Genomic DNA, 25,034 nt, shown 5'->3' with positions numbered 1-25,034 from the left:
AGCCTGTTTACTTACCGGACAGAAAGAGTTGCTTTGTGACCTTGAAAAATCTGAAATTGAAATCGTTTTACGAGAACAAGGTGGAACCTTAGCTGCTATTTCTGCTCAACCGGCACTGATTGAAGAGATTAAAGAGAAACAGCAACTGGATGACTTCTTGAAGAAGATCATCGAAGGAAGAGAATCTAAACCGAGGCCGGGATTCAAATTTGAGAACAATGTACTGAAATTTCATGAAAGACTGTGTGTACCAAATGATATTGAACTGAAAAGAAGAGTTCTGCAAGAAGGCCACAATTCGAAATTGTCTATCCACCCGGGGAATACGAAAATGTACCAAGATCTGAAACAGAATTTCTGGTGGCCGGGAATGAAGAAAGAAATTGCTGATTTTGTATCCAAATGTCTTCATTGCCAACAGGTCAAAGCTGAACATCAACGACCTGCCGGACTATTGCAACCCCTACCCATACCAGAGTGGAAATGGGAGCATATCACGATGGATTTTATCGTTGGATTACCTCGCTCCAGAAAAGGTATGGATTCCATTTGGGTTATTGTTGATAGACTAACCAAATCTGCTCACTTCTTACCTGCCAAGACGATTTATAATGCGGACAAATTGGCTGTCATCTATATTGATGAAATTGTTAGACTGCATGGAGTGCCTGTGTCTATTGTTTCTGACAGGGATTCGAAGTTTACATCGAGGTTTTGGCAAAGCCTACAGACGGCACTGGGTACTGAACTGAGACTGAGTAGTGCCTATCATCCTCAGACAGATGGACAGTCAGAAAGGACCATCCAAACTCTGGAGGATTTACTGAGAATGTGTGTCCTTGATTTTCAGGGAGACTGGGAAAGTCATCTTCCATTAGTTGAATTCGCCTACAACAATAGCTACCATTCGAGTATTGGTATGGCGCCTTTCGAGGCATTGTATGGCAGAAAATGTAGATCTCCGATTTGCTGGGCAGAAGTTGGAGATGGGCCGTTGCTTGGGCCCGGGATTGTGTATGAAACAACTGAAAAAGTGAAACTGATACAGCAAAGACTGAAAACTGCACAGAGTAGACAGAAAAGTTATGCAGATGTCAGAAGACGGGACAGAGAGTATGAAGTGGGTGATCACGTTTTTGTGAAAGTGACACCAATGAAAGGCCAGACTCGTTTTGGAGTCAAAGGCAAGTTAGCACCGAGATACGTCGGACCATATGAGATCATTGAGAAAATCAATCCGGTGGCGTATCAAGTTGCGCTCCCTCCTGAAATGGAGCATATGCATAACGTCTTCCACATCTCTATGTTGAGAGACTACCTTCGGGATCCTTTCCATGTAATAGAGCCTACTCGTGTAGTGCTGAGTGATGACTACACTTACGAGGAACGGCCTATACAGATTGTTAACAGACGGATCAAGAAACTGAGGAACAAAGAGATCCCGCTAGTGAAAGTTGACTGGCAGAACCATGGTGGTGTGTATGCCACTTGGGAAAGGGAAGATGACATGGCCAAACGATATCCTGAACTGTTTCCACTGAATCCTGTTTTCTTCCAGAATGAAGGTAACTCGAGTTTAGAGGACTAAACTCTTTATAAGGAGGGGAGACTGTAACAACCCTCATACTGTTTACTGATTAATGACTGAATGATTACCGTTAATCATTGATTACTGCGAAATGGAACTGATAACTGACTGAAATTGAAACTGAATTGACTGAGTATATGTTAGTTAATTGCATTCTATCTGTTTAATTGTCTGATTATCTGTTTATGTTTATATGTTTAAACTGCTAATTGAAGGCCTTACCGACGGCCGAATCCGAAACCGATTAGTGTTCTATGATCCTTAGAATTAAGGTGATTTTATAGTATAATTATCTGAAAATTGATTGGGTATGATTAAATTAGATTAAAATAAGCTAATTGAAGAGTTGGACTTAATTACCGTTCCGCCACTTAGTGGCCACCACACCACACCTCTTGAGCCTTTTACACTCCACGTATGTGATCCAAACCAAACATTTCTTCTCCTTTTCTTGCCTCAACCGACCTCAACCGACCTTAGAGAGAGAGAGACTTGAGGAGTTAGATTTCACCTCTTTTGGCTTGGTTTTGCTTGGTAATTGAAGAAATTGTTGAAGTGTAGATTGCATATTTGAGCTCCCTTCTTGAACTACAAGACTAAAGGTAGCTCCATTGTCTTCTTGTCCATGTTTTGAGTTGATTGTTGCATGGTCCATGCTAGATTGTAGAGCTAAGTCATGTTTTGGGTCATTAATGGTGAATTGAAGCTTAAGTGTTGCATGCATGTACATATATTGAAGTTTTGAGGTTGTGGTTCATCATACCTCACATGCATGTCCATCTTTTGGTCATACTCCATGAGTTCATCTTGTTTTTGAAGGCTTGAGCTCTCTTGAAACAGCATTAAAGCTTTGAAAATGATTTAAGATCATGCATGTCATGTTTGAAAATTGTTCTTGGAAAATGATTTGAAATTGGGTTTGAATTAAACACCCTTGGGCTTTGATTTCTCGAATTGAGCTTTGAATCATGTTACTCCATGTGTTTATAAGAGTTTTCCAGAAAATGAGCCCAAGAGGATCGGTTTTGATGCATTTAAACTTGAGTTTGAGCTTGGAGGTGCAATCTGGGTTTTCCAGATTTCGCACTTCCGCTCGAGCGGGGAATTTACGCTCGAGCGTGGAATCCGAGCAACCAGCATCTCTCTGCACTGTTTTGCAGTCCGCTCGAGCGGAGGATTGGGCGCTCGAGCGGAGTCATGTCTCAAGCTCGAGCGGGCGTCGAGCGGAGATTTCACCCATCCAGTACTTTTACAGTACGCTCGAGCGGGAAAGTTTGCGCTTGAGCGTGTACCTTTGTTTGCCTGTACGCTCGAGCGGGGAAACCTGAGCTCGAGCGGGACTCTGTTTTTCTGAAAATCCTGAACATGCTTTTAAATGTACATCTGTGCATCCTCATCCCATTCTAGGCATTCTTAGGCCTAGTTTAAGGCATCTTGTTGAGGATATAGATGTAGAACACACCGAGGAATTAGGGATTAAGTTATAATATTTCCCAACTGTATAGCTTAGTGTGTGTTCAACCTGTGAACTGTGTAGGGTTGGCAACTGGGGAGACACGCTCTAGCATACTGTAGCCCAAAACTCTGTGAGTAACAATTGTGTAAAGATATGTTCAACTGATATCTTTTGAATACTGAACTGAACTGTCTACTGAACTGGTATTATCTACTGAATGAATGTATGTCCTTTATTTCTGAACTGTACTGTGGCATCCTTAGTACTTACTGTTTACTGTTACTGTTACTGCGACAGAATTCTCTGTCGGTTCCCTCGTGGAACCACTACTGTTTACTGACTGATGGCCATCATTACTGTTTGGTCTTTTAAGACCTACTGTTACTGTTATGCTAATGGATGTACCACATATGACTGTTTACTGTACTGAACAACTGAAATACTGATTGAATTGAACTGTTTTCATTACTGTAAGGACATTCATTCTAAACCCCTTTACGCATTATGTTATTCACTGGGCTTTAGCTCACTGCTCATATATATATGTAGGTGTACAGGCACCAGATCGGAGCTAGGAGCGTCAGGGTAACTCCAGTTTTGTCAAGCCAGCCTTTGTGCCTCACTGCGAGGTTCCGAGTTGCCATGCTATGGCTTGGGGGTGTTTTGTTTGTTTTCCCCCGTCTGTCTCCATACTGTTTGGACTACTGTACTGTATAGACTGACTGTTTATCGTACTGCTATCAAGGGATTAGGTCCCCGTACTGTGTGACTATAAATTTTGTATAGACCGTACTGTTTTGTACAGACGGAATGTTTCTGTACTGTTATGTAGGGTTGAGTCCCTAGTTTGAATGGATGTCAATATTGTACATACTGTTCTGTACTGTTTATGTATGAATGCATGAAAAATCTTTTTGGCATACTGACTGTCACAGCTCATTGGACATTGTTTAATTACTGTATTGGCTTCCGCCAGGCCCTGTACTCTGTTTTACTGTATTACTGTTAAGCAGGCCTTCGGTAATCTCGGATTACTGGCCGGTTACGGTGCTAAACCCATAGGGCCGGGTTTGGGTCGTGACACATGGAAAGATTTTGACAGTCGGAATATTGACTTTAGTAATGATTGCCGGAGTGTAAGGCTTGGCTTAGCATCTGATGGTTTTAACCCATTCAGGACGATGAACATAGTTCATAGCACTTGGCCTGTTGTGCTCATTCCATACAACTTGCCGCTATGGATGTGCATGAAGCAACCATTTCTAATTTTATCTGTGCTTATTGACGGCCCGAAAGGACCTGGTGACAAGATTGATGTTTATATGCAACCGTTGATCGAGGAGTTGAAAGAACTATGGAATGAGGGTGTGTCAACATTTGATGCATCAACAAATCAAATGTTTCAAATGCATGCAGCTTTACTGTGGACAATTAGTGATTTTCCTGCATACGCAAACTTGTCAGGATGGAGCACTAAAGGAGAATATGCATGTCCTTGTTGCAATAAGGAAACTACATCGTGTTGGTTGAAGCATAGTAGGAAACAATCATACTTGGGTCATCGCAGATTTTTACCTACTGGCCATAAATTCCGGAAGGATAAAGTATCATTTGATGGTAGTCGGGAAGTCAGACTCAAACCAAAATTGTTGTCTGGAACTGAGATGTTGCTACAATTAGAATCTGAGGGTATTTTAACCCAATACAATAGGGATGACCTTAAGGAGAGGCATAGGAGACAGGTAGAGAAGGAGAAAGCTGGACATCGCACCCATAGTTGGAAGAAAAAGAGTATCTTTTATGAATTGCCATATTGGGAGCACAATCTAATAAGACACAACCTCGATGTGATGCATATAGAGAAGAATGTTTGTGACAATGTGTTGTGGACAATATTAGGGGTTGCAGGAAAATCGAAGGATGGTGTTAATGCTCGGCGTGATTTACAAGATATGAATATTAGAAAACCCCTACATTTGCAGTTAAGAGGGTCGAATAAAGCCTATTTACCACCAGCACAATTCACGATGACCAAGGATGAGAAAGATTTGTTCTTGAAAGTGTTGAAGGAAGTAAGAGTTCCCGACGGGTATTCATCCAATATATCACGTCGTGTGCGCTTACATGATAGAAGCATTGGGGGTCTTAAGAGCCACGATAGTCATATTCTGATGCAACAACTTATTCCATTGGCTATTCGCAGATCGTTACCGAAGAATGTAATTGAACCCTTGATTGAATTGAGCAATTTCTTTAGACAATTGTGTTCGAAAGTGAATCGTGCGACGGATTTGCAATATATTAAAGATCGTATCGCTGTAACACTTTGTCATCTAGAGAAAATATTTCCTCCGAGTTTTTTTGATATAATGGAGCACTTGCCTATACATCTAGCTAATGAAGCGTTATTGGGTGGAGCGATTCAGTTTCGATGGATGTATCCAATTGAGAGGTATCTTCTTACTTTGAAGCAATACGTGCGTAATAGAGCTCGTCCTGAAGGATCAATTGCTAAAGGATATCTTATGGAAGAATGCATGAATTTTTGTGCACAATATCTCAGTGATGTGGAAACCAAATCTAGTCGACCCGTGAGGAACTATAGTGGTGCTGATAATTTGGGTCATGCTACTGGTGAAAACACAAGCTTTTATCTTGATAATACTTCTTGGGTACAAGCTCATCGGTACATCTTATGCAATACAAGCGCGGTTCAACCATTCATAAAGTAGGTTAAGTCACTTACTCAATATTTTATTATGTTTTATTGAAATTTCAACTAAAATTTTTGTATGGCTAAAATTTCAATCTACACAGCAAACACCTTGAAGTACTTAAGCTCAAAATGCCTCGTGTCGACGATCATCAACTTCGGCGTGAACATTTTGAAACTTTTCACATTTGGTTCAAGGAACATGTATGTATTTAACTCTATAGATTCTAGTTACTTAAGTCGATCTACATTTTAAATTTTACATTTCGTGTTAAATAGGTCCAAACTTTGCGAAGGACTACTGATGTCATACTTTCTGAAGAGATTATTCTATTGGCAAATGGTCCTCATAACCTGGCAAGGAGGTTCAACGGGTATATACTGAATGGGTTTCGGTATCGAGTAAAGGCCATGGATGATCGTCGAGCCACACAAAATTGTGGTGTAGCTTTGAAGGCAGATACCATAAGTTATGCTAGTCGAAAAGACAAGAATCCTCGTCTGGGGTCTGTGTACTATTATGGACAATTGACAGATATTGTTGAGATTCGATATTCCAATGAGAAGAAACATGTGTTGTTTAAGTGTGATTGGATTGACAACATTCACGGAAAGAAAGAAGATGTCTTCAATTTTACGTTGGTGAACTTCAATCATTTGTTGTACCGAGATGATCGAATTACCAATGAACCTTTCATCTTGGCGTCCCAAGCAGAGCAAGTTTGGTATGTTGCAGACCCGTTACAACCAGACTGGCAAGTCGTGGTGAAGATGTCTCAAAGAGGTTTATTTGATATGAGTTCAACTGATCCACAAATCGAGCCATACATGAGCCAACAATTGGAAGAAAATATAATGCTTCGTGATGAAGAAGTTGGTTGGGTGAGGGAAGCCGCAGAAGGGGAAACAGTTGATGTTCAAATAGGCTGATATGTAATCAACATTAGTAATTCAATTAAGGCCAAGGTTGTAGTTAATCATCAATTTCTTAATTTACTTTGTCTTTGTAATTGTATTAGTTTAATTCATGTCATATTATAGTTGATGACAAACCATTGTCTATGTTTCTAATGTCAATTAATGTTATATTGCTTGCAGATTATTATGGGAAGGAAGAGGAAGCCTGATCATCCCCGGCGCATGATGTCTGATGTGCTACATAACAGGACATCAGTAGCACCACCATTAGAGGAGGCATCACATCGGGCAGCATCGGAGGGGCCATTAGTGCCACCACCATCTGAGGGGCCATTACCACCGTATCGACCACCATCAGTGGCACCACAGCAGCTACCATGTACTCGGCCTCCACGCCTACCATCGGTGCGTCCACCATCAATGGCACCACAGCAGCTATCATCATCAGCTTATGAGCCATCCACAGGTATTTAAATTTGCTTTGATTTGCATGAAAATTATTTACACATACATTTATTTATGCTCATTATATATAACTTGTTTATTCTCATTGTATTTTGCAGACCCTTCGACTTCTTCACAGCCCACATCAGGTTTATTTGATATGATTTGTATTTACATTTGGTTGTTACCATTGCATATTGTTTATTATTATTGTATATCGCAGGTCATGTTAGTTCTTCATCAACCTCGACTAGGCGTGGTAGAGGATGTGCCAAGGGCATTAAAGAGTGGGGTACTGGTAAAAAGCTGCACATACAATTTGATGGAAATTACTGCCCAATAGGAGATAACGTGGCCAAGTTAACTACTCAACTTGGCATTATTGTCCGGAATGGTAACATTGTTCCTCTTACTTTTGTTGACTGGAACAGTGTGCCTGATGATATTGTTGATGCTATCTGGAAGGATGTGAAGGTAAAAGTATATTTTTGTCCACAAATTCGAATTCCAAATTTGTGTTATACTTAGCCTTAAACTTTGTGTTTTATAGGACAATTTGAATATATGTCCAGAGGAGTACAAGCCAATCTGCATGAAAAACTGCAACAGCATATGGAAGGATCACAAGAACAAGCTTAAGGCTAAGTATTTCAAGCCTAGAAGCTCCGATCCTAATCTGAAGGATGATGTTCCTATGAACGTTGTGCCAAGCCAGTGGGAACAACTTGTAGAGTATTGGCGTACTTCCGATGCTGAAGTATACAATTACGTTATATTTATGATATGTAAACATACAAATCATATTTACATACTTACATTTGTTGAACTTGTTATAGAAAATTGCAAGTAGGAACGCTAAAAATCGGCGAGCTCACGGCATAGCTCATACCACAGGGCGTACTACTTTCTCTTAGATACGGCATGAGGTTTACATTTTATTGTTTTATTTTTCTATATAAATAAACATTGTATATTTGCAAATTATTTGGATTCTAATTTTCATATTTCTAAAAAAAAATGTAGATGACCAGTAAGGGGGAGTCTACTGATAAGATGAATGTTTGGCTTATGACACGTAGAGTAGATGACCCAGAGGTTATCCAGACCTTGGTAGTTTCCAAACACCTTTGATTGTATTTAAAGTTTATTTTTTGTGTGTCAACCATTTTAATTTCGTGTATACTTGTGTGTCTTATTCAATACAGGATGAGTTTAATCGTCAACTCTCTATGCTACCTGAGGATGGTCGGACTTTGGAGGCTAGGAATGCCATTTTCCATGAGTTGATAGGTCATGACAGACATGGATATTGTCGCACATACGGGAGAATCGTGCCTCGGAGAGTGGTGTATAAGGATGGTGCTGGGCCATCACAGTCAACACCCCATCCATCGACTATTGATCAGATCACGCAGCAGGTTCGTGCTGAGCTAAGGGATGAGTTGAGGGAGGAGCTGCGAGCAGAGTTCTCTACACATTTGCAGCAGATGAGAGCTGAGATGATGGCCCTTGTGTCACAGGGGGCGAGTGTGGATCCCAACAGACAGGTTCCATATAAACATCACAATTGTTTGATAGTTCAATTTTCACTCAAGATTATGTATGAAATTCGAATATGATTAACACATTATGCACTGACTAACATAGGTTCCTGATGCATCGAGTGGCCACCGGGCATTTAGGGAATCTACAGAAGACGAGAATCCATATACACCACCGCCAGAAGATCAGGTATAAAATTTATCTTTGCATTCTAAGCTAAAATGCATCTTTGCGTTCTAAACTTGAATTCGAGGCGTTAACGCCCCAAAATCACCAAACGGCGTCGGTTTAGCACGAAACTTGGCACACACGACCGCCTAGGCACGAGAGACTTGTGGGAGAAGACGGGGCTCGAATCGGGTTCCCGGTTTGGGAGTTAGAGTCGGATTTCACTTTAGGCAAACTACTTCTTTAAGAAACTTCTTTTCGAGGCGTTAACGCCCCAAAATCACCTAACGGCGTCGGTTTAGCACGAAACTTGGCACACACGACCGCCTAGGCACGAGAGACTTGTGGGAGAAGACGGGGCTCGAATCGGGTTCCCGGTTTGGGAGTTAGAGTCGGATTTCACTTTAGGCAAACTACTTCTTTAAGAAACTTGAATTCGAGGCGTTAACGCCCCAAAATCACCAAACGGCGTCGGTTTAGCACGAAACTTGGCACACACGACCGCCTAGGCACAAGAGACTTGTGGGAGAAGACGGGGCTCGAATCGGGTTCCCGGTTTGGGAGTTAGAGTCGGATTTCACTTTAGGCAAACTACTTCTTTAAGAAACTTCTTTTCGAGGCGTTAACGCCCCAAAATCACCAAACGGCGTCGGTTTAGCACGAAACTTGGCACACACGACCGCCTAGGCACGAGAGACTTGTGGGAGAAGACGGGGCTCGAATCGGGTTCCCGGTTTGGGAGTTAGAGTCGGATTTCACTTTAGGCAAACTACTTCTTTAAGAAACTTGAATTCGAGGCGTTAACGCCCCAAAATCACCAAACGGCGTCGGTTTAGCACGAAACTTGGCACACACGACCGCCTAGGCACGAGATACTTGTGGGAGAAGACGGGGCTTGAATCGGGTTCCCGGTTTGGGAGTTAGAGCCGGATTTCACTTTAGGCAAACTACTTCTTTAAGAAACTTCTTTTCGAGGCGTTAACGCCCCAAAATCACCAAACGGCGTCGGTTTAGCACGAAACTTGGCACACACGACCGCCTAGGCACGAGAGACTTGTGGGAGAAGACGGGGCTCGAATCGGGTTCCCGGTTTGGGAGTTAGAGTCGGATTTCACTTTAGGCAAACTACTTCTTTAAGAAACTTGAATTCGAGGCGTTAACGCCCCAAAATCACCAAACGGCGTCGGTTTAGCACGAAACTTGGCACACACGACCGCCTAGGCACGAGATACTTGTGGGAGAAGACGGGGCTTGAATCGGGTTCCCGGTTTGGGAGTTAGAGCCGGATTTCACTTTAGGCAAACTACTTCTTTAAGAAACTTCTTTTCGAGGCGTTAACGCCCCAAAATCACCAAACGGCGTCGGTTTAGCACGAAACTTGGCACACACGACCGCCTAGGCACAAGAGACTTGTGGGAGAAGACGGGGCTCGAATCGGGTTCCCGGTTTGGGAGTTAGAGTCGGATTTCACTTTAGGCAAACTACTTCTTTAAGAAACTTCTTTTCGAGGCGTTAACGCCCCAAAATCACCAAACGGCGTCGGTTTAGCACGAAACTTGGCACACACGACCGCCTAGGCACGAGAGACTTGTGGGAGAAGACGGGGCTCGAATCGGGTTCCCGGTTTGGGAGTTAGAGTCGGATTTCACTTTAGGCAAACTACTTCTTTAAGAAACTTGAATTCGAGGCGTTAACGCCCCAAAATCACCAAACGGCGTCGGTTTAGCACGAAACTTGGCACACACGACCGCCTAGGCACGAGATACTTGTGGGAGAAGACGGGGCTTGAATCGGGTTCCCGGTTTGGGAGTTAGAGCCGGATTTCACTTTAGGCAAACTACTTCTTTAAGAAACTTCTTTTCGAGGCGTTAACGCCCCAAAATCACCAAACGGCGTCGGTTTAGCACGAAACTTGGCACACACGACCGCCTAGGCACGAGAGACTTGTGGGAGAAGACGGGGCTTGAATCGGTTTCCCGGTTTGGGAGTTAGAGCCGGATTTCACTTTAGGCAAATTACTTCCTTAAGAAACTTGAATTTGAGGAGTTAACGCCCCAAAATCACCAAACGGCGTCGGTTTAGCACGAAACTTGGCACACACGACCTCCTAGGCACGAGAGACTTGTGGGAGAAGACGGGGCTCGAATCGGGTTCCCGGTTTGGGAGTTAGAGCCGTATTTCACTTTAGGCAAATTACTTCCTTAAGAAACTTGAATTTGAGGAGTTAACGCCCCAAAATCACCAAACGGCGTCGGTTTAGCACGAAACTTGGCACACACGACCGCCTAGGCACGAGAGACTTGTGGGAGAAGACGGGGCTCGAATCGGGTTCCCGGTTTGGGAGTTAGAGTCGGATTTCACTTTAGGCAAACTACTTCTTTAAGAAACTTGAATTCGAGGCGTTAACGCCCCAATATCACCAAACGGCGTCGGTTTAGCACGAAACTTGGCACACACGACCGCCTAGGCACGAGAGACTTGTGGGAGAAGACGGGGCTCGAATCGGGTTCCCGGTTTGGGAGTTAGAGTCGGATTTCACTTTAGGCAAACTACTTCTTTAAGAAACTTCTTTTCGAGGCGTTAACGCCCCAAAATCACCTAACGGCGTCGGTTTAGCACGAAACTTGGCACACACGACCGCCTAGGCACGAGAGACTTGTGGGAGAAGACGGGGCTCGAATCGGGTTCCCGGTTTGGGAGTTAGAGTCGGATTTCACTTTAGGCAAACTACTTCTTTAAGAAACTTGAATTCGAGGCGTTAACGCCCCAAAATCACCAAACGGCGTCGGTTTAGCACGAAACTTGGCACACACGACCGCCTAGGCACAAGAGACTTGTGGGAGAAGACGGGGCTCGAATCGGGTTCCCGGTTTGGGAGTTAGAGTCGGATTTCACTTTAGGCAAACTACTTCTTTAAGAAACTTCTTTTCGAGGCGTTAACGCCCCAAAATCACCAAACGGCGTCGGTTTAGCACGAAACTTGGCACACACGACCGCCTAGGCACGAGAGACTTGTGGGAGAAGACGGGGCTCGAATCGGGTTCCCGGTTTGGGAGTTAGAGTCGGATTTCACTTTAGGCAAACTACTTCTTTAAGAAACTTGAATTCGAGGCGTTAACGCCCCAAAATCACCAAACGGCGTCGGTTTAGCACGAAACTTGGCACACACGACCGCCTAGGCACGAGATACTTGTGGGAGAAGACGGGGCTTGAATCGGGTTCCCGGTTTGGGAGTTAGAGCCGGATTTCACTTTAGGCAAACTACTTCTTTAAGAAACTTCTTTTCGAGGCGTTAACGCCCCAAAATCACCAAACGGCGTCGGTTTAGCACGAAACTTGGCACACACGACCGCCTAGGCACGAGAGACTTGTGGGAGAAGACGGGGCTTGAATCGGTTTCCCGGTTTGGGAGTTAGAGCCGGATTTCACTTTAGGCAAATTACTTCCTTAAGAAACTTGAATTTGAGGAGTTAACGCCCCAAAATCACCAAACGGCGTCGGTTTAGCACGAAACTTGGCACACACGACCTCCTAGGCACGAGAGACTTGTGGGAGAAGACGGGGCTCGAATCGGGTTCCCGGTTTGGGAGTTAGAGCCGTATTTCACTTTAGGCAAATTACTTCCTTAAGAAACTTGAATTTGAGGAGTTAACGCCCCAAAATCACCAAACGGCGTCGGTTTAGCACGAAACTTGGCACACACGACCGCCTAGGCACGAGAGACTTGTGGGAGAAGACGGGGCTCGAATCGGGTTCCCGGTTTGGGAGTTAGAGTCGGATTTCACTTTAGGCAAACTACTTCTTTAAGAAACTTGAATTCGAGGCGTTAACGCCCCAATATCACCAAACGGCGTCGGTTTAGCACGAAACTTGGCACACACGACCGCCTAGGCACGAGAGACTTGTGGGAGAAGACGGGGCTCGAATCGGGTTCCCGGTTTGGGAGTTAGAGTCGGATTTCACTTTAGGCAAACTACTTCTTTAAGAAACTTCTTTTCGAGGCGTTAACGCCCCAAAATCACCTAACGGCGTCGGTTTAGCACGAAACTTGGCACACACGACCGCCTAGGCACGAGAGACTTGTGGGAGAAGACGGGGCTCGAATCGGGTTCCCGGTTTGGGAGTTAGAGTCGGATTTCACTTTAGGCAAACTACTTCTTTAAGAAACTTGAATTCGAGGCGTTAACGCCCCAAAATCACCAAACGGCGTCGGTTTAGCACGAAACTTGGCACACACGACCGCCTAGGCACAAGAGACTTGTGGGAGAAGACGGGGCTCGAATCGGGTTCCCGGTTTGGGAGTTAGAGTCGGATTTCACTTTAGGCAAACTACTTCTTTAAGAAACTTCTTTTCGAGGCGTTAACGCCCCAAAATCACCAAACGGCGTCGGTTTAGCACGAAACTTGGCACACACGACCGCCTAGGCACGAGAGACTTGTGGGAGAAGACGGGGCTCGAATCGGGTTCCCGGTTTGGGAGTTAGAGTCGGATTTCACTTTAGGCAAACTACTTCTTTAAGAAACTTGAATTCGAGGCGTTAACGCCCCAAAATCACCAAACGGCGTCGGTTTAGCACGAAACTTGGCACACACGACCGCCTAGGCACGAGATACTTGTGGGAGAAGACGGGGCTTGAATCGGGTTCCCGGTTTGGGAGTTAGAGCCGGATTTCACTTTAGGCAAACTACTTCTTTAAGAAACTTCTTTTCGAGGCGTTAACGCCCCAAAATCACCAAACGGCGTCGGTTTAGCACGAAACTTGGCACACACGACCGCCTAGGCACGAGAGACTTGTGGGAGAAGACGGGGCTTGAATCGGTTTCCCGGTTTGGGAGTTAGAGCCGGATTTCACTTTAGGCAAATTACTTCCTTAAGAAACTTGAATTTGAGGAGTTAACGCCCCAAAATCACCAAACGGCGTCGGTTTAGCACGAAACTTGGCACACACGACCTCCTAGGCACGAGAGACTTGTGGGAGAAGACGGGGCTCGAATCGGGTTCCCGGTTTGGGAGTTAGAGCCGTATTTCACTTTAGGCAAATTACTTCCTTAAGAAACTTGAATTTGAGGAGTTAACGCCCCAAAATCACCAAACGGCGTCGGTTTAGCACGAAACTTGGCACACACGACCGCCTAGGCACGAGAGACTTGTGGGAGAAGACGGGGCTCGAATCGGGTTCCCGGTTTGGGAGTTAGAGTCGGATTTCACTTTAGGCAAACTACTTCTTTAAGAAACTTGAATTCGAGGCGTTAACGCCCCAATATCACCAAACGGCGTCGGTTTAGCACGAAACTTGGCACACACGACCGCCTAGGCACGAGAGACTTGTGGGAGAAGACGGGGCTCGAATCGGGTTCCCGGTTTGGGAGTTAGAGTCGGATTTCACTTTAGGCAAACTACTTCTTTAAGAAACTTCTTTTCGAGGCGTTAACGCCCCAAAATCACCTAACGGCGTCGGTTTAGCACGAAACTTGGCACACACGACCGCCTAGGCACGAGAGACTTGTGGGAGAAGACGGGGCTCGAATCGGGTTCCCGGTTTGGGAGTTAGAGTCGGATTTCACTTTAGGCAAACTACTTCTTTAAGAAACTTGAATTCGAGGCGTTAACGCCCCAAAATCACCAAACGGCGTCGGTTTAGCACGAAACTTGGCACACACGACCGCCTAGGCACAAGAGACTTGTGGGAGAAGACGGGGCTCGAATCGGGTTCCCGGTTTGGGAGTTAGAGTCGGATTTCACTTTAGGCAAACTACTTCTTTAAGAAACTTCTTTTCGAGGCGTTAACGCCCCAAAATCACCAAACGGCGTCGGTTTAGCACGAAACTTGGCACACACGACCGCCTAGGCACGAGAGACTTGTGGGAGAAGACGGGGCTCGAATCGGGTTCCCGGTTTGGGAGTTAGAGTCGGATTTCACTTTAGGCAAACTACTTCTTTAAGAAACTTGAATTCGAGGCGTTAACGCCCCAAAATCACCAAACGGCGTCGGTTTAGCACGAAACTTGGCACACACGACCGCCTAGGCACGAGATACTTGTGGGAGAAGACGGGGCTTGAATCGGGTTCCCGGTTTGGGAGTTAGAGCCGGATTTCACTTTAGGCAAACTACTTCTTTAAGAAACTTCTTTTCGAGGCGTTAACGCCCCAAAATCACCAAACGGCGTCGGTTTAGCACGAAACTTGGCACACACGACCGCCTAGGCACGAGAGACTTGTGGGAGAAGACGGGGCTTGAATCGGTTTCCCGGTTTGGGAGTTAGAGCCGGATTTCACTTTAGGCAAATTACTTCCTTAAGAAACTTGAATTTGAGGAGTTAACGCCCCAAAATCACCAAACGGCGTCGGTTTAGCACGAAACTTGGCACACACGACCTCCTAGGCACGAGAGACTTGTGGGAGAAGACGGGGCTCGAATCGGGTTCCCGGTTTGGGAGTTAGAGCCGTATTTCACTTTAGGCAAATTACTTCCTTAAGAAACTTGAATTTGAGGAGTTAACGCCCCAAAATCACCAAACGGCGTCGGTTTAGCACGAAACTTGGCACACACGACCGCCTAGGCACGAGAGACTTGTGGGAGAAGACGGGGCTCGAATCGGGTTCCCGGTTTGGGAGTTAGAGTCGGATTTCACTTTAGGCAAACTACTTCTTTAAGAAACTTGAATTCGAGGCGTTAACGCCCCAATATCACCAAACGGCGTCGGTTTAGCACGAAACTTGGCACACACGACCGCCTAGGCACGAGAGACTTGTGGGAGAAGACGGGGCTCGAATCGGGTTCCCGGTTTGGGAGTTAGAGTCGGATTTCACTTTAGGCAAACTACTTCTTTAAGAAACTTCTTTTCGAGGCGTTAACGCCCCAAAATCACCTAACGGCGTCGGTTTAGCACGAAACTTGGCACACACGACCGCCTAGGCACGAGAGACTTGTGGGAGAAGACGGGGCTCGAATCGGGTTCCCGGTTTGGGAGTTAGAGTCGGATTTCACTTTAGGCAAACTACTTCTTTAAGAAACTTGAATTCGAGGCGTTAACGCCCCAAAATCACCAAACGGCGTCGGTTTAGCACGAAACTTGGCACACACGACCGCCTAGGCACAAGAGACTTGTGGGAGAAGACGGGGCTCGAATCGGGTTCCCGGTTTGGGAGTTAGAGTCGGATTTCACTTTAGGCAAACTACTTCTTTAAGAAACTTCTTTTCGAGGCGTTAACGCCCCAAAATCACCAAACGGCGTCGGTTTAGCACGAAACTTGGCACACACGACCGCCTAGGCACGAGAGACTTGTGGGAGAAGACGGGGCTCGAATCGGGTTCCCGGTTTGGGAGTTAGAGTCGGATTTCACTTTAGGCAAACTACTTCTTTAAGAAACTTGAATTCGAGGCGTTAACGCCCCAAAATCACCAAACGGCGTCGGTTTAGCACGAAACTTGGCACACACGACCGCCTAGGCACGAGATACTTGTGGGAGAAGACGGGGCTTGAATCGGGTTCCCGGTTTGGGAGTTAGAGCCGGATTTCACTTTAGGCAAACTACTTCTTTAAGAAACTTCTTTTCGAGGCGTTAACGCCCCAAAATCACCAAACGGCGTCGGTTTAGCACGAAACTTGGCACACACGACCGCCTAGGCACGAGAGACTTGTGGGAGAAGACGGGGCTTGAATCGGTTTCCCGGTTTGGGAGTTAGAGCCGGATTTCACTTTAGGCAAATTACTTCCTTAAGAAACTTGAATTTGAGGAGTTAACGCCCCAAAATCACCAAACGGCGTCGGTTTAGCACGAAACTTGGCACACACGACCTCCTAGGCACGAGAGACTTGTGGGAGAAGACGGGGCTCGAATCGGGTTCCCGGTTTGGGAGTTAGAGCCGTATTTCACTTTAGGCAAATTACTTCCTTAAGAAACTTGAATTTGAGGAGTTAACGCCCCAAAATCACCAAACGGCGTCGGTTTAGCACGAAACTTGGCACACACGACCGCCTAGGCACGAGAGACTTGTGGGAGAAGACGGGGCTCGAATCGGGTTCCCGGTTTGGGAGTTAGAGTCGGATTTCACTTTAGGCAAACTACTTCTTTAAGAAACTTGAATTCGAGGCGTTAACGCCCCAATATCACCAAACGGCGTCGGTTTAGCACGAAACTTGGCACACACGACCGCCTAGGCACGAGAGACTTGTGGGAGAAGACGGGGCTTGAATCGGGTTCCCGGTTTGGGAGTTAGAGCCGGATTTCACTTTAGGCAAACTACTTCTTTAAGAAACTTCTTTTCGAGGCGTTAACGCCCCAAAATCACCAAACGGCGTCGGTTTAGCACGAAACTTGGCACACACGACCGCCTAGGCACGAGAGACTTGTGGGAGAAGACGGGGCTTGAATCGGTTTCCCGGTTTGGGAGTTAGAGCCGGATTTCACTTTAGGCAAATTACTTCCTTAAGAAACTTGAATTTGAGGAGTTAACGCCCCAAAATCACCAAACGGCGTCGGTTTAGCACGAAACTTGGCACACACGACCGCCTAGGCACGAGAGACTTGTGGGAGAAGACGAGGCTCGAATCGGGTTCCCGGTTTGGGAGTTAGAGTCGGATTTCACTTTAGGCAAACTACTTCTTTAAGAAACTTCTTTTCGAGGCGTTAACGCCCCAAAATCACCAAACGGCGTCGGTTTAGCACGAAACTTGGCACACACGACCGCCTAGGCACGAGAGACTTGTGGGAGAAGACGGGGCTCGAATCGGGTTCCCGGTTTGGGAGGTAGAGTCGGATTTCACTTTAGGCAAACTACTTCTTTAAGAAACTTGAATTCGAGGCGTTAACGCCCCAAAATCACCAAACGGCGTCGGTTTAGCACGAAACTTGGCACACACGACCGCCTAGGCACGAGACACTTGTGGGAGAAAACGGGGCTCGAATCGGGTTCCCGGTTTGGGAGTTAGAGCCGTATTTCACTTTAGGCAAATTACTTCCTTAAGAAACTTGAATTTGAGGAGTTAACGCCCCAAAATCACCAAACGTCGTCGGTTTAGCACGAAACTTGGCACACACGACCGCCTAGGCACGAGAGACTTGTGGGAGAAGACGGGGCTCGCATCGGGTTCCCGGTTTGGGAGTTAGAGTCGGATTTCACTTTAGGCAAACTACTTCTTTAAGAAACTTGAATTCGAGGCGTTATATTTTTCTGTAATTAAAATATTAACACATTATATGGTTTTTAATTATTTTTATCTTGTTTTTTTCAGATCTTTCCGGAGTAGCAGTTGGCTTTTTCTGGAATGCGGGCGTATCAAGATTATGACCAATTTTTGTTTTTGTAACCCACGAACGAATGAAGACGAAAACTTTTGATTTTGATTTTGATTTATGTTATTTAAATTTGGGAGCAACATTATGTATGTATTATGCGACGTTATGTAGTGGCATAATTTTTATTGTTATGAATTTTTATTTATGTATTGCTATGAATGGAACAAGATTATTAATTTTCATTATTTGTCAATTTTTGTTTATGTACGTATTTATATTATTCTGTAATTTTTCAATTTTTTATACTTATTTTTTATCTAATACAGGTTATTTTAATTTTTTTTAATAATTTATCAGCAGGGTTTTTTTATTTTTTTTATTTTTTGAGACGGGAGAAGAACCCGTCGCAAAAACCATTAATAGGCTTTTGCGACGGTACCAACACAGTCGCAAAAGCTGTCCTGTTGAATGTAGAGGACACCTTTAGCGATGGTAAACTGTGCCGTCGCCAATACTTATAAGATGCCAGAGCCTTTAACGACGGTAATGTTCCCGTCTCAAAAACTCACTTTTTGCGACGGGAATTACGTGCCGTCGCGAAAAGTGATTTTTTCCCCATTATTTGCGACGGGAAAAATGCCGTCGCAAAAAACATACCTTACCGTCGCAGAAACTAATGGCGACGGTACTTACCGTCGCGAAAGGTTTTTTGCAACCCCATCTGTCGCGACCCCCCCTACCGTCGCAAAAAACCAGATTACCGTCGCAAAAGGTATTAGCGACGGCTTCCGGGAGCATTTGCGACGGCCGCTTACCGTCGCAAAAAACAAATTTTTTTGTAGTGATTATTTATATATTAAATAATATAAATAATATTAAAAAAAATTATCAAGCCGAGTTGAATTTGAACCCAGTTACTTATCAAGCCGAACTCGAGTTCAATAAACAAGCTTAATAAGTAAATGAGTTGAGCTCGAACTCAGCAAAACTCGGCTTGGTTTGGCTCATTTGCAGCCTTAACTGTATCAAAATTATGGTAAAATAATCTTCTTGTTGTTTGTATGTGGTGATCATATATTTTAGTGGCACATATATATGCTAACAAATGCTCCCTAAATATTGTTTAATATTAAAAAATAAATTAAACCAACCAAATTAAGTCTTAAGTCCCATCAAATGGGGTCGGTTACATGAATCCTTCTTCTCCACGCGACCTTATCAAAGATTATTTCGTTAGTCAAATTAAGTAGATCCATATCTCTGTTTACAACGTTAGCCAACGTTAATCTAAGCCTACCCCGTCCCCTAACACTCCCATCTGCCGTTACAGCATCGCATCTATTCACTACTGCCTCTGTTGGTCTCCGTTGAATGTGACCAAACCATCTCAATCTATTCTCTCTCAACTTATCTTCTATCGGTGCTACTCCTACCCATTCCTAAATACACCCGATCCTAATTCTGTCTTGTCTAGTCTTACCACGCATCCACCTTAGCATCCTTATCTCAGCCACATTCATCTTATCTACATGTTGTTTCTTGGCTGCCTAACACTCCGTCCCATACAACATCGCTAGTCTAATAGTCGTTCTATAAAACTTACCTTTTAGTTTAGTGGGTATTCGTTTATCACACAGTACTCCAGACGCACCTCTCCACTTACACCATTACGCTTTAATCCTATGGGCCACATCCCATCAATCTCTCCCGCTGTTGTAATAATCGACCTTAAATAACAAAAATGTTCACTCTTAGGCAATTATTGATTTTCAATCTTCACTTCTTATCTGTTTTCATTGTTACTATTACTAAATTTACACTCCATGTACTCTGTCTTATTTCTGCTTATCCGGAAACCTTTAGATTCAAGAGTTTTTTTCCAAATCTCCAACTTTGTATTAACTTCTTCTCTAGTCTCATCCACTAACACGATATCGTCAACAAAAAGCATACACTATGGCATGTCATCTTGAATATTTCTCGTCAATTCATCCATAAATAAAGTAAAAAGATAAGGGCTTAAGGTAGATCCTTGATGTAACCCAACAGTGATAGGAAATTCATTTGTCTCTCTAGCAGGCGATCTAATAGTGGTCACCACCCCTTCATGCATGTCCCTAATCACATCAATGTAACATTTTGTCACCCATTGCTTCTCTAACACCTACCATATTATATCTCGGGGCACTTTATCATATGCTTTCTCAAGGTCGACAAACACCACATGAATGCCTCTTTTCTTTTCTCTATACTTTTCTATTACTCTCCTCAAAAGATAAATCGCTTCAATTGTTGACCTGCCGGACATAAATCCAAATTGATTCTCTAATACCTCTATTATATCTCGCAATTGACGTTCCATCATCCTCTCCCACATTTTCATTATATAGCACGTTAGCTTGATTCCTCTATAGTTGTTGCAATTCTAGACATCTCCTTTATTCTTATATATTGGCACTAAAATACTATTCATCCACTCATCTGACATGTTCTTAGTCAACAAAATTTTGCTAAACAACCTAGTCAACTAAGGAACCCCCTTTTTACCTAAGCACTTCCAAACTTCAATAGAGATATCATCGGGTCCTAAAGCCTTATTTGATTTAATCTTCTAAAGTGCAATCTCTACTTCAAAGTTTCTAATCCTGCGATAAAACCTATAGTCTTGGTTTATCGTATTATTAGCTATTTCTTCCCCTATTGTCGTACCTCTATATTCCTCATTTAATAGTTTCTCAAAATAGTTCTTCCATCTTTCCTTAATCCCTTCATCCTTCACCAATACCTTAGAATCCTCACTCTTGATGCACTTAACTTGATTAAAATCTCTTATTTTCATTTCCCGTATCTTAGCAAGTTTGTATACTCTCTTCTTTCCTTCTTTACTAACTAGTCTAGTGTATAGGTCATCATAAGCTTTCAACTTAGCCTCTCTTACTACTTTTTTGACCTCCTTATTAGCCAATTTATAGCTCTTAAGGTTTTCCTCAGTTCTATCCTTCTGCCACTTTTTAAAGCACTTTTTTTTTTTGCCTTAACTACTGCTCGAATCTCTTCCCTCCACCACCAAGTTTCCCTAGTACTGGGTCCTGTCCTTTTCCACTCTCCAAGCACTTCCCTTGAGATTCTCCTTATGCAATTGGCCATCGAGTTCCACATAGTGTTAGTATCATCTTCCAAGTCCCAAGTACCTTCCTTATCCATTTTATTATTAAATATTTCTAATTTATCTCTTTTTAGGTCCCATCATCTCGTCCTACGACGCCCACCATCCTTCTTAGCTTGGTATTGCTCTCTAAAACATAAATCTAGTACCAAAATCTAATGTTGAGAGGTTAGGCTCTCTCTAGGAATCACCTTACAATCATTGTATTTTAGGCGGTCCATTTTTCTCACTAAGAAGTAATCTATTTGGCTTTTAACTAACCCACTCTTAAAAGTTATCAAATGCTCATCCCTCTTCTTATACATAGTATTGGCTGCCACCAGGTCAGAAGCCAACGCAAAATCTAAGATACTCTCTCCAGCCTCATTTCTGTCACCAAAATCGTATCCACCATGGACCCTTTCATAGCCTAGTTTATCCATGCCTACATGGCCATTAAAATTTTCACCTATAACCAGATTCTCTTATACGGGTATCTCCTGTAAGATCTCATCTATTTGCTCTAAAAAATCTCTTTTAGTCTGATCATCTAATCCTACTTGAAGGGCGTATGTACTAATAACGTTTACTATATTCCCTCCAATAACTAGTTTAACTAACATAATTTTATCCTCTTTCCTAATGACCGCCATTACATTCTCCACCAGACCCTTGGCAATTATGATTCTTACTACATTTCTACGTCTGTCATTACCACTATAATGCAGTTTAAAATCGGTATCCTCAATTTCCCTAGTTTTCTCACCCGTCCACTTAGTTTCTTGTAAGCAAGCTATACTAACTCTCTTCCTAATCATAACATCTACCAATTCCATCGTCTTATTAGTTAAGATTTCTATATTCCAAGTGGCTACCCTAAACCTGTAGTCTTGGACTAGCTTCTTTACCTGCGCTTGTCCAGAAAAACGCAGAAACCTTTGTCCATTCATCGATGCGGCGCCCCTTGCTCACTTTTCGAAACACCCAGAGGCAAGCGCAACGCGTTACTTGAGGGGAACGACCTAGTATTTAAACAATTCAAAATAAGATTCACTTTCATAAGGGATCCGAACGGTTTTTTTTACGTGTTGGTTGTCAGTTACCTAACACATAACTCTCATTTTTAACCCGGGCTTGGGACTGGCGGAGTTGTTAACAACCCTTCCGGAGTTTGTTTAATATTAAAAAATGTGTAAAAATAAAATAAAAAAAATCTTGAAAATATATAAAAATATGAAAAAGTATATTGATATCAATAAAAAATAAATTGAAGTGAGTGAAAAATGTAATATGTTTTATAAGTATTTTATTTTTTACTTATACTCTAAGGACACTTGTTACTAATACCCTATATATATATATATATATATATATATTAATAATTTGAAATACCCGTTCGTATCCACTTGTTCTTCACCGTAAGATTATCAAAAATACCTTTAATCCTTGTTTGATATGGGGTTTGAAAGGGAAATTGGATGTAAAATTAGGATTGGTCATACTGTAAAGTTTATATAAGCCCCCTTTTTTTTTTTTTATGTTCCAAAAACATGTTTGATTAGCAAAAATTAGTGGGATCAATAGTATCATGGTATTGCGAATTCTCTAATGGTGAGATTAGAATATTATGCCATAATATAGCTAATCATATACTTGGGAGGGATTAGTCATATCATTTCATCTTATGGTCAAAAATAATTTTATATCTCTTATCAATGTTATATTTTACCACAATAAATTATAATATAAGTACTCGCAATATGTAACTTCATTTTAATCCTAACTATTAGTAATGCCAACTTCATTCCCAAACAATGTTAAACAATCTATAGGAAACATGTTACAAGTTCCAAATTTTCTACTAAACAAATTATCAAATGTTTCACTTAAGTGTGTGGTCTTTAAAATTGCGGACTCCACACCCATATAAAACATCTGATCGTTTATTTAGTAAAAAATTTAATATCCTTAACATTACCTCAATGCATAATGCACATATCAAAGATGGTCTTACAGTTAAAGTAATGCTATTCATAGTACGAAATGTTAAAAGATAGTAAAAAGCAAGTGTGAGAGACTTCAACTCAATTGTGAGAGGCTTAAAAAGGATTGTAAATATCTTGTTCTTAAAATTATTTTAATCATGTTCATTTCGGTGGATTAGAAGGGATTGAACTAAAAAAAATACTTAGATCCCATATGTTTTTTATTCCTTCCTTAGTCCCCTAACCTGATGTGTGATTGCCCCATAAATAAAGGTATTATTAATAATTTGGTTTGCGTAAATTAGTCTAGACAACGGTCATAAAAATAAAAAAAAAGAAAAAAAGAAAAAGAAGAGGAAGAAGAAGTCTGGTTAAATTATTAATCTAAAAAAATCATGAATCCCATACTACTACTTATTTTCAACTACTTCTACATTTTATTTTAATTAATTAATTAATTTTATTCATATGTGTACACACTTTGTGAAAGTCATCTTTCTAGTATAATTTGTACCTAGCTACATAAAAATAAAAAATAAAAAGAAACAAAAGAAGTCATTTTTCTAGTATAATTTGTATGAGTAAACATCTGATTTTAAAATCTGACAAAAAGAGATCATGGAATCCATGCTTTCGATTGAAAACAGATGTAATCATAGTTCAAAATTTGCAATAAGAATTTGTATATATTGAATTTCCAAATCCAAGTCATGAATCCCATGCTCCTCAAGTGCAGCATAAAAAGCGAAACAAAATCATGAACTTGTAGAACCTCTTCAATTTTGGAGATTTGTGATCAGACAATATGTACTACTGGCGGATGTAGGAAAAGCTTTTACAACTCATGGTTGTCGAACTTATATATCATGATCAACTGTGACAAATAATTTTAAGGTAAATTACTAATTCATTTCCTTAAGTTTTCTTAAAATATAGATTGTCCTTTGTAATTTAAAAAATTACGAATACTTCCTTGTCATAATTTTTTATTTAACAAAATTAACTGAAAAAATGAAATTTGTAATTCCTCTCCTATACAATAATAAAATTATTTAAATTATTAATTGAAACATATTTCTATTATCATTAAAAATTGTTAGTTGACTTGATAATTTATTAATAAAATAGGTGATTTGTTATGAACTTAGAAACCTTAGGAGATGAAATGTAATTTCCAGAACCACAGAAGGTAATTCGTATTTTAATCAAATGTCAGGAGTGTATTTGTAATTTATCCATAATTTTAAGTAAACAAAGCCAATTATAAAATTCACCATGAAAAATACGAATAAAATACATAAGGAAAGTAGTCTCCTCACTAGTTGAATCTCATCACCTGGAAAAAAATTTGAGCACAGATAGAGTATCATGTGATATGTTACATGATACCTTTAACCAATCACAAATATTACAGTCTCTTATATTGTCTCTCTATCACCCAACATATAAATGTAACTCCCACTCTCTCAACCAATGAAAGAAGAAAAAGATATCACATAACACCTATCCTACTTGTACCAAAAAATTTCTCCATCGTCCGATGTGTATCGTTACTAATATTTTTGTAGTTAATAATATAGTCAGGTGTTGTGTCCGATTATTTTAAAATGTAAAAACATAGTTCACCTGCCAAGGAGTGGGTAATTGCTTTTACCCCTCTACTACTTTTTTTTTTTTTTTTTTTTGATTTTGTTTTGTTTTGTTTTTCTTTTTTTAAATTTGTTTTTTAATTTTATGTTTACTCTCTTTCTTGTTGTCATAAATTATCAAATTAGACAATTAACTATAGGAAAATTTTACAGTAAAATTCGCAAATCCAACTTTAACAATAATT

General features: G+C 42.0%; 2 protein-coding genes across 2 annotated transcripts; both read left to right on the top strand.

Moving 5' to 3' along the window:
* The first annotated feature begins 5,578 nt into the window (after positions 1 to 5,578).
* Positions 5,579 to 7,131, top strand: LOC145801920 (uncharacterized). Its single transcript, XM_082893798.1, has 3 exons — positions 5,579 to 5,961; positions 6,037 to 6,723; positions 6,856 to 7,131. Exons 1-2 carry the CDS (start codon positions 5,890 to 5,892, stop codon positions 6,685 to 6,687), a joined length of 723 nt encoding a protein of 240 aa, XP_082749924.1. The 5' UTR covers positions 5,579 to 5,889; the 3' UTR covers positions 6,688 to 6,723; positions 6,856 to 7,131.
* Positions 7,132 to 8,121: 990 nt separating this feature from the next.
* On the top strand, positions 8,122 to 8,910 carry LOC145801917 (uncharacterized). Its single transcript, XM_082893784.1, has 3 exons — positions 8,122 to 8,229; positions 8,325 to 8,666; positions 8,767 to 8,910. The coding sequence occupies exons 1-3, from the start codon at positions 8,143 to 8,145 to the stop codon at positions 8,854 to 8,856; spliced, it is 519 nt and encodes a 172-aa protein (XP_082749910.1). The 5' UTR covers positions 8,122 to 8,142; the 3' UTR covers positions 8,857 to 8,910.
* Positions 8,911 to 25,034: the final 16,124 nt, after the last annotated feature.

This window comes from Camellia sinensis, chromosome 1 (genome assembly GCF_055761805.1).
Source record: "Camellia sinensis isolate YWXY chromosome 1, ASM5576180v1, whole genome shotgun sequence".
NCBI lineage: Eukaryota > Viridiplantae > Streptophyta > Magnoliopsida > Ericales > Theaceae > Camellia > Camellia sinensis.
This window is presented reverse-complemented; position numbering and strand designations above follow the sequence as displayed.

Excerpts from the sequence above, each read along its gene's own strand:
- LOC145801920 (XM_082893798.1), top strand. The coding sequence starts at position 5,890 with ATGCCTCGTGTCGACGATCATCAACTTCGGCGTGAACATTTTGAAACT. Across the intron at positions 5,962-6,036 it reads ACATTTGGTTCAAGGAACAT|GTCCAAACTTTGCGAAGGAC; the intron begins GTATGTATTTAA and ends CGTGTTAAATAG.
- LOC145801917 (XM_082893784.1), top strand. The coding sequence starts at position 8,143 with ATGACCAGTAAGGGGGAGTCTACTGATAAGATGAATGTTTGGCTTATG. Across the intron at positions 8,230-8,324 it reads CAGAGGTTATCCAGACCTTG|GATGAGTTTAATCGTCAACT; the intron begins GTAGTTTCCAAA and ends TATTCAATACAG. Across the intron at positions 8,667-8,766 it reads GTGTGGATCCCAACAGACAG|GTTCCTGATGCATCGAGTGG; the intron begins GTTCCATATAAA and ends TGACTAACATAG.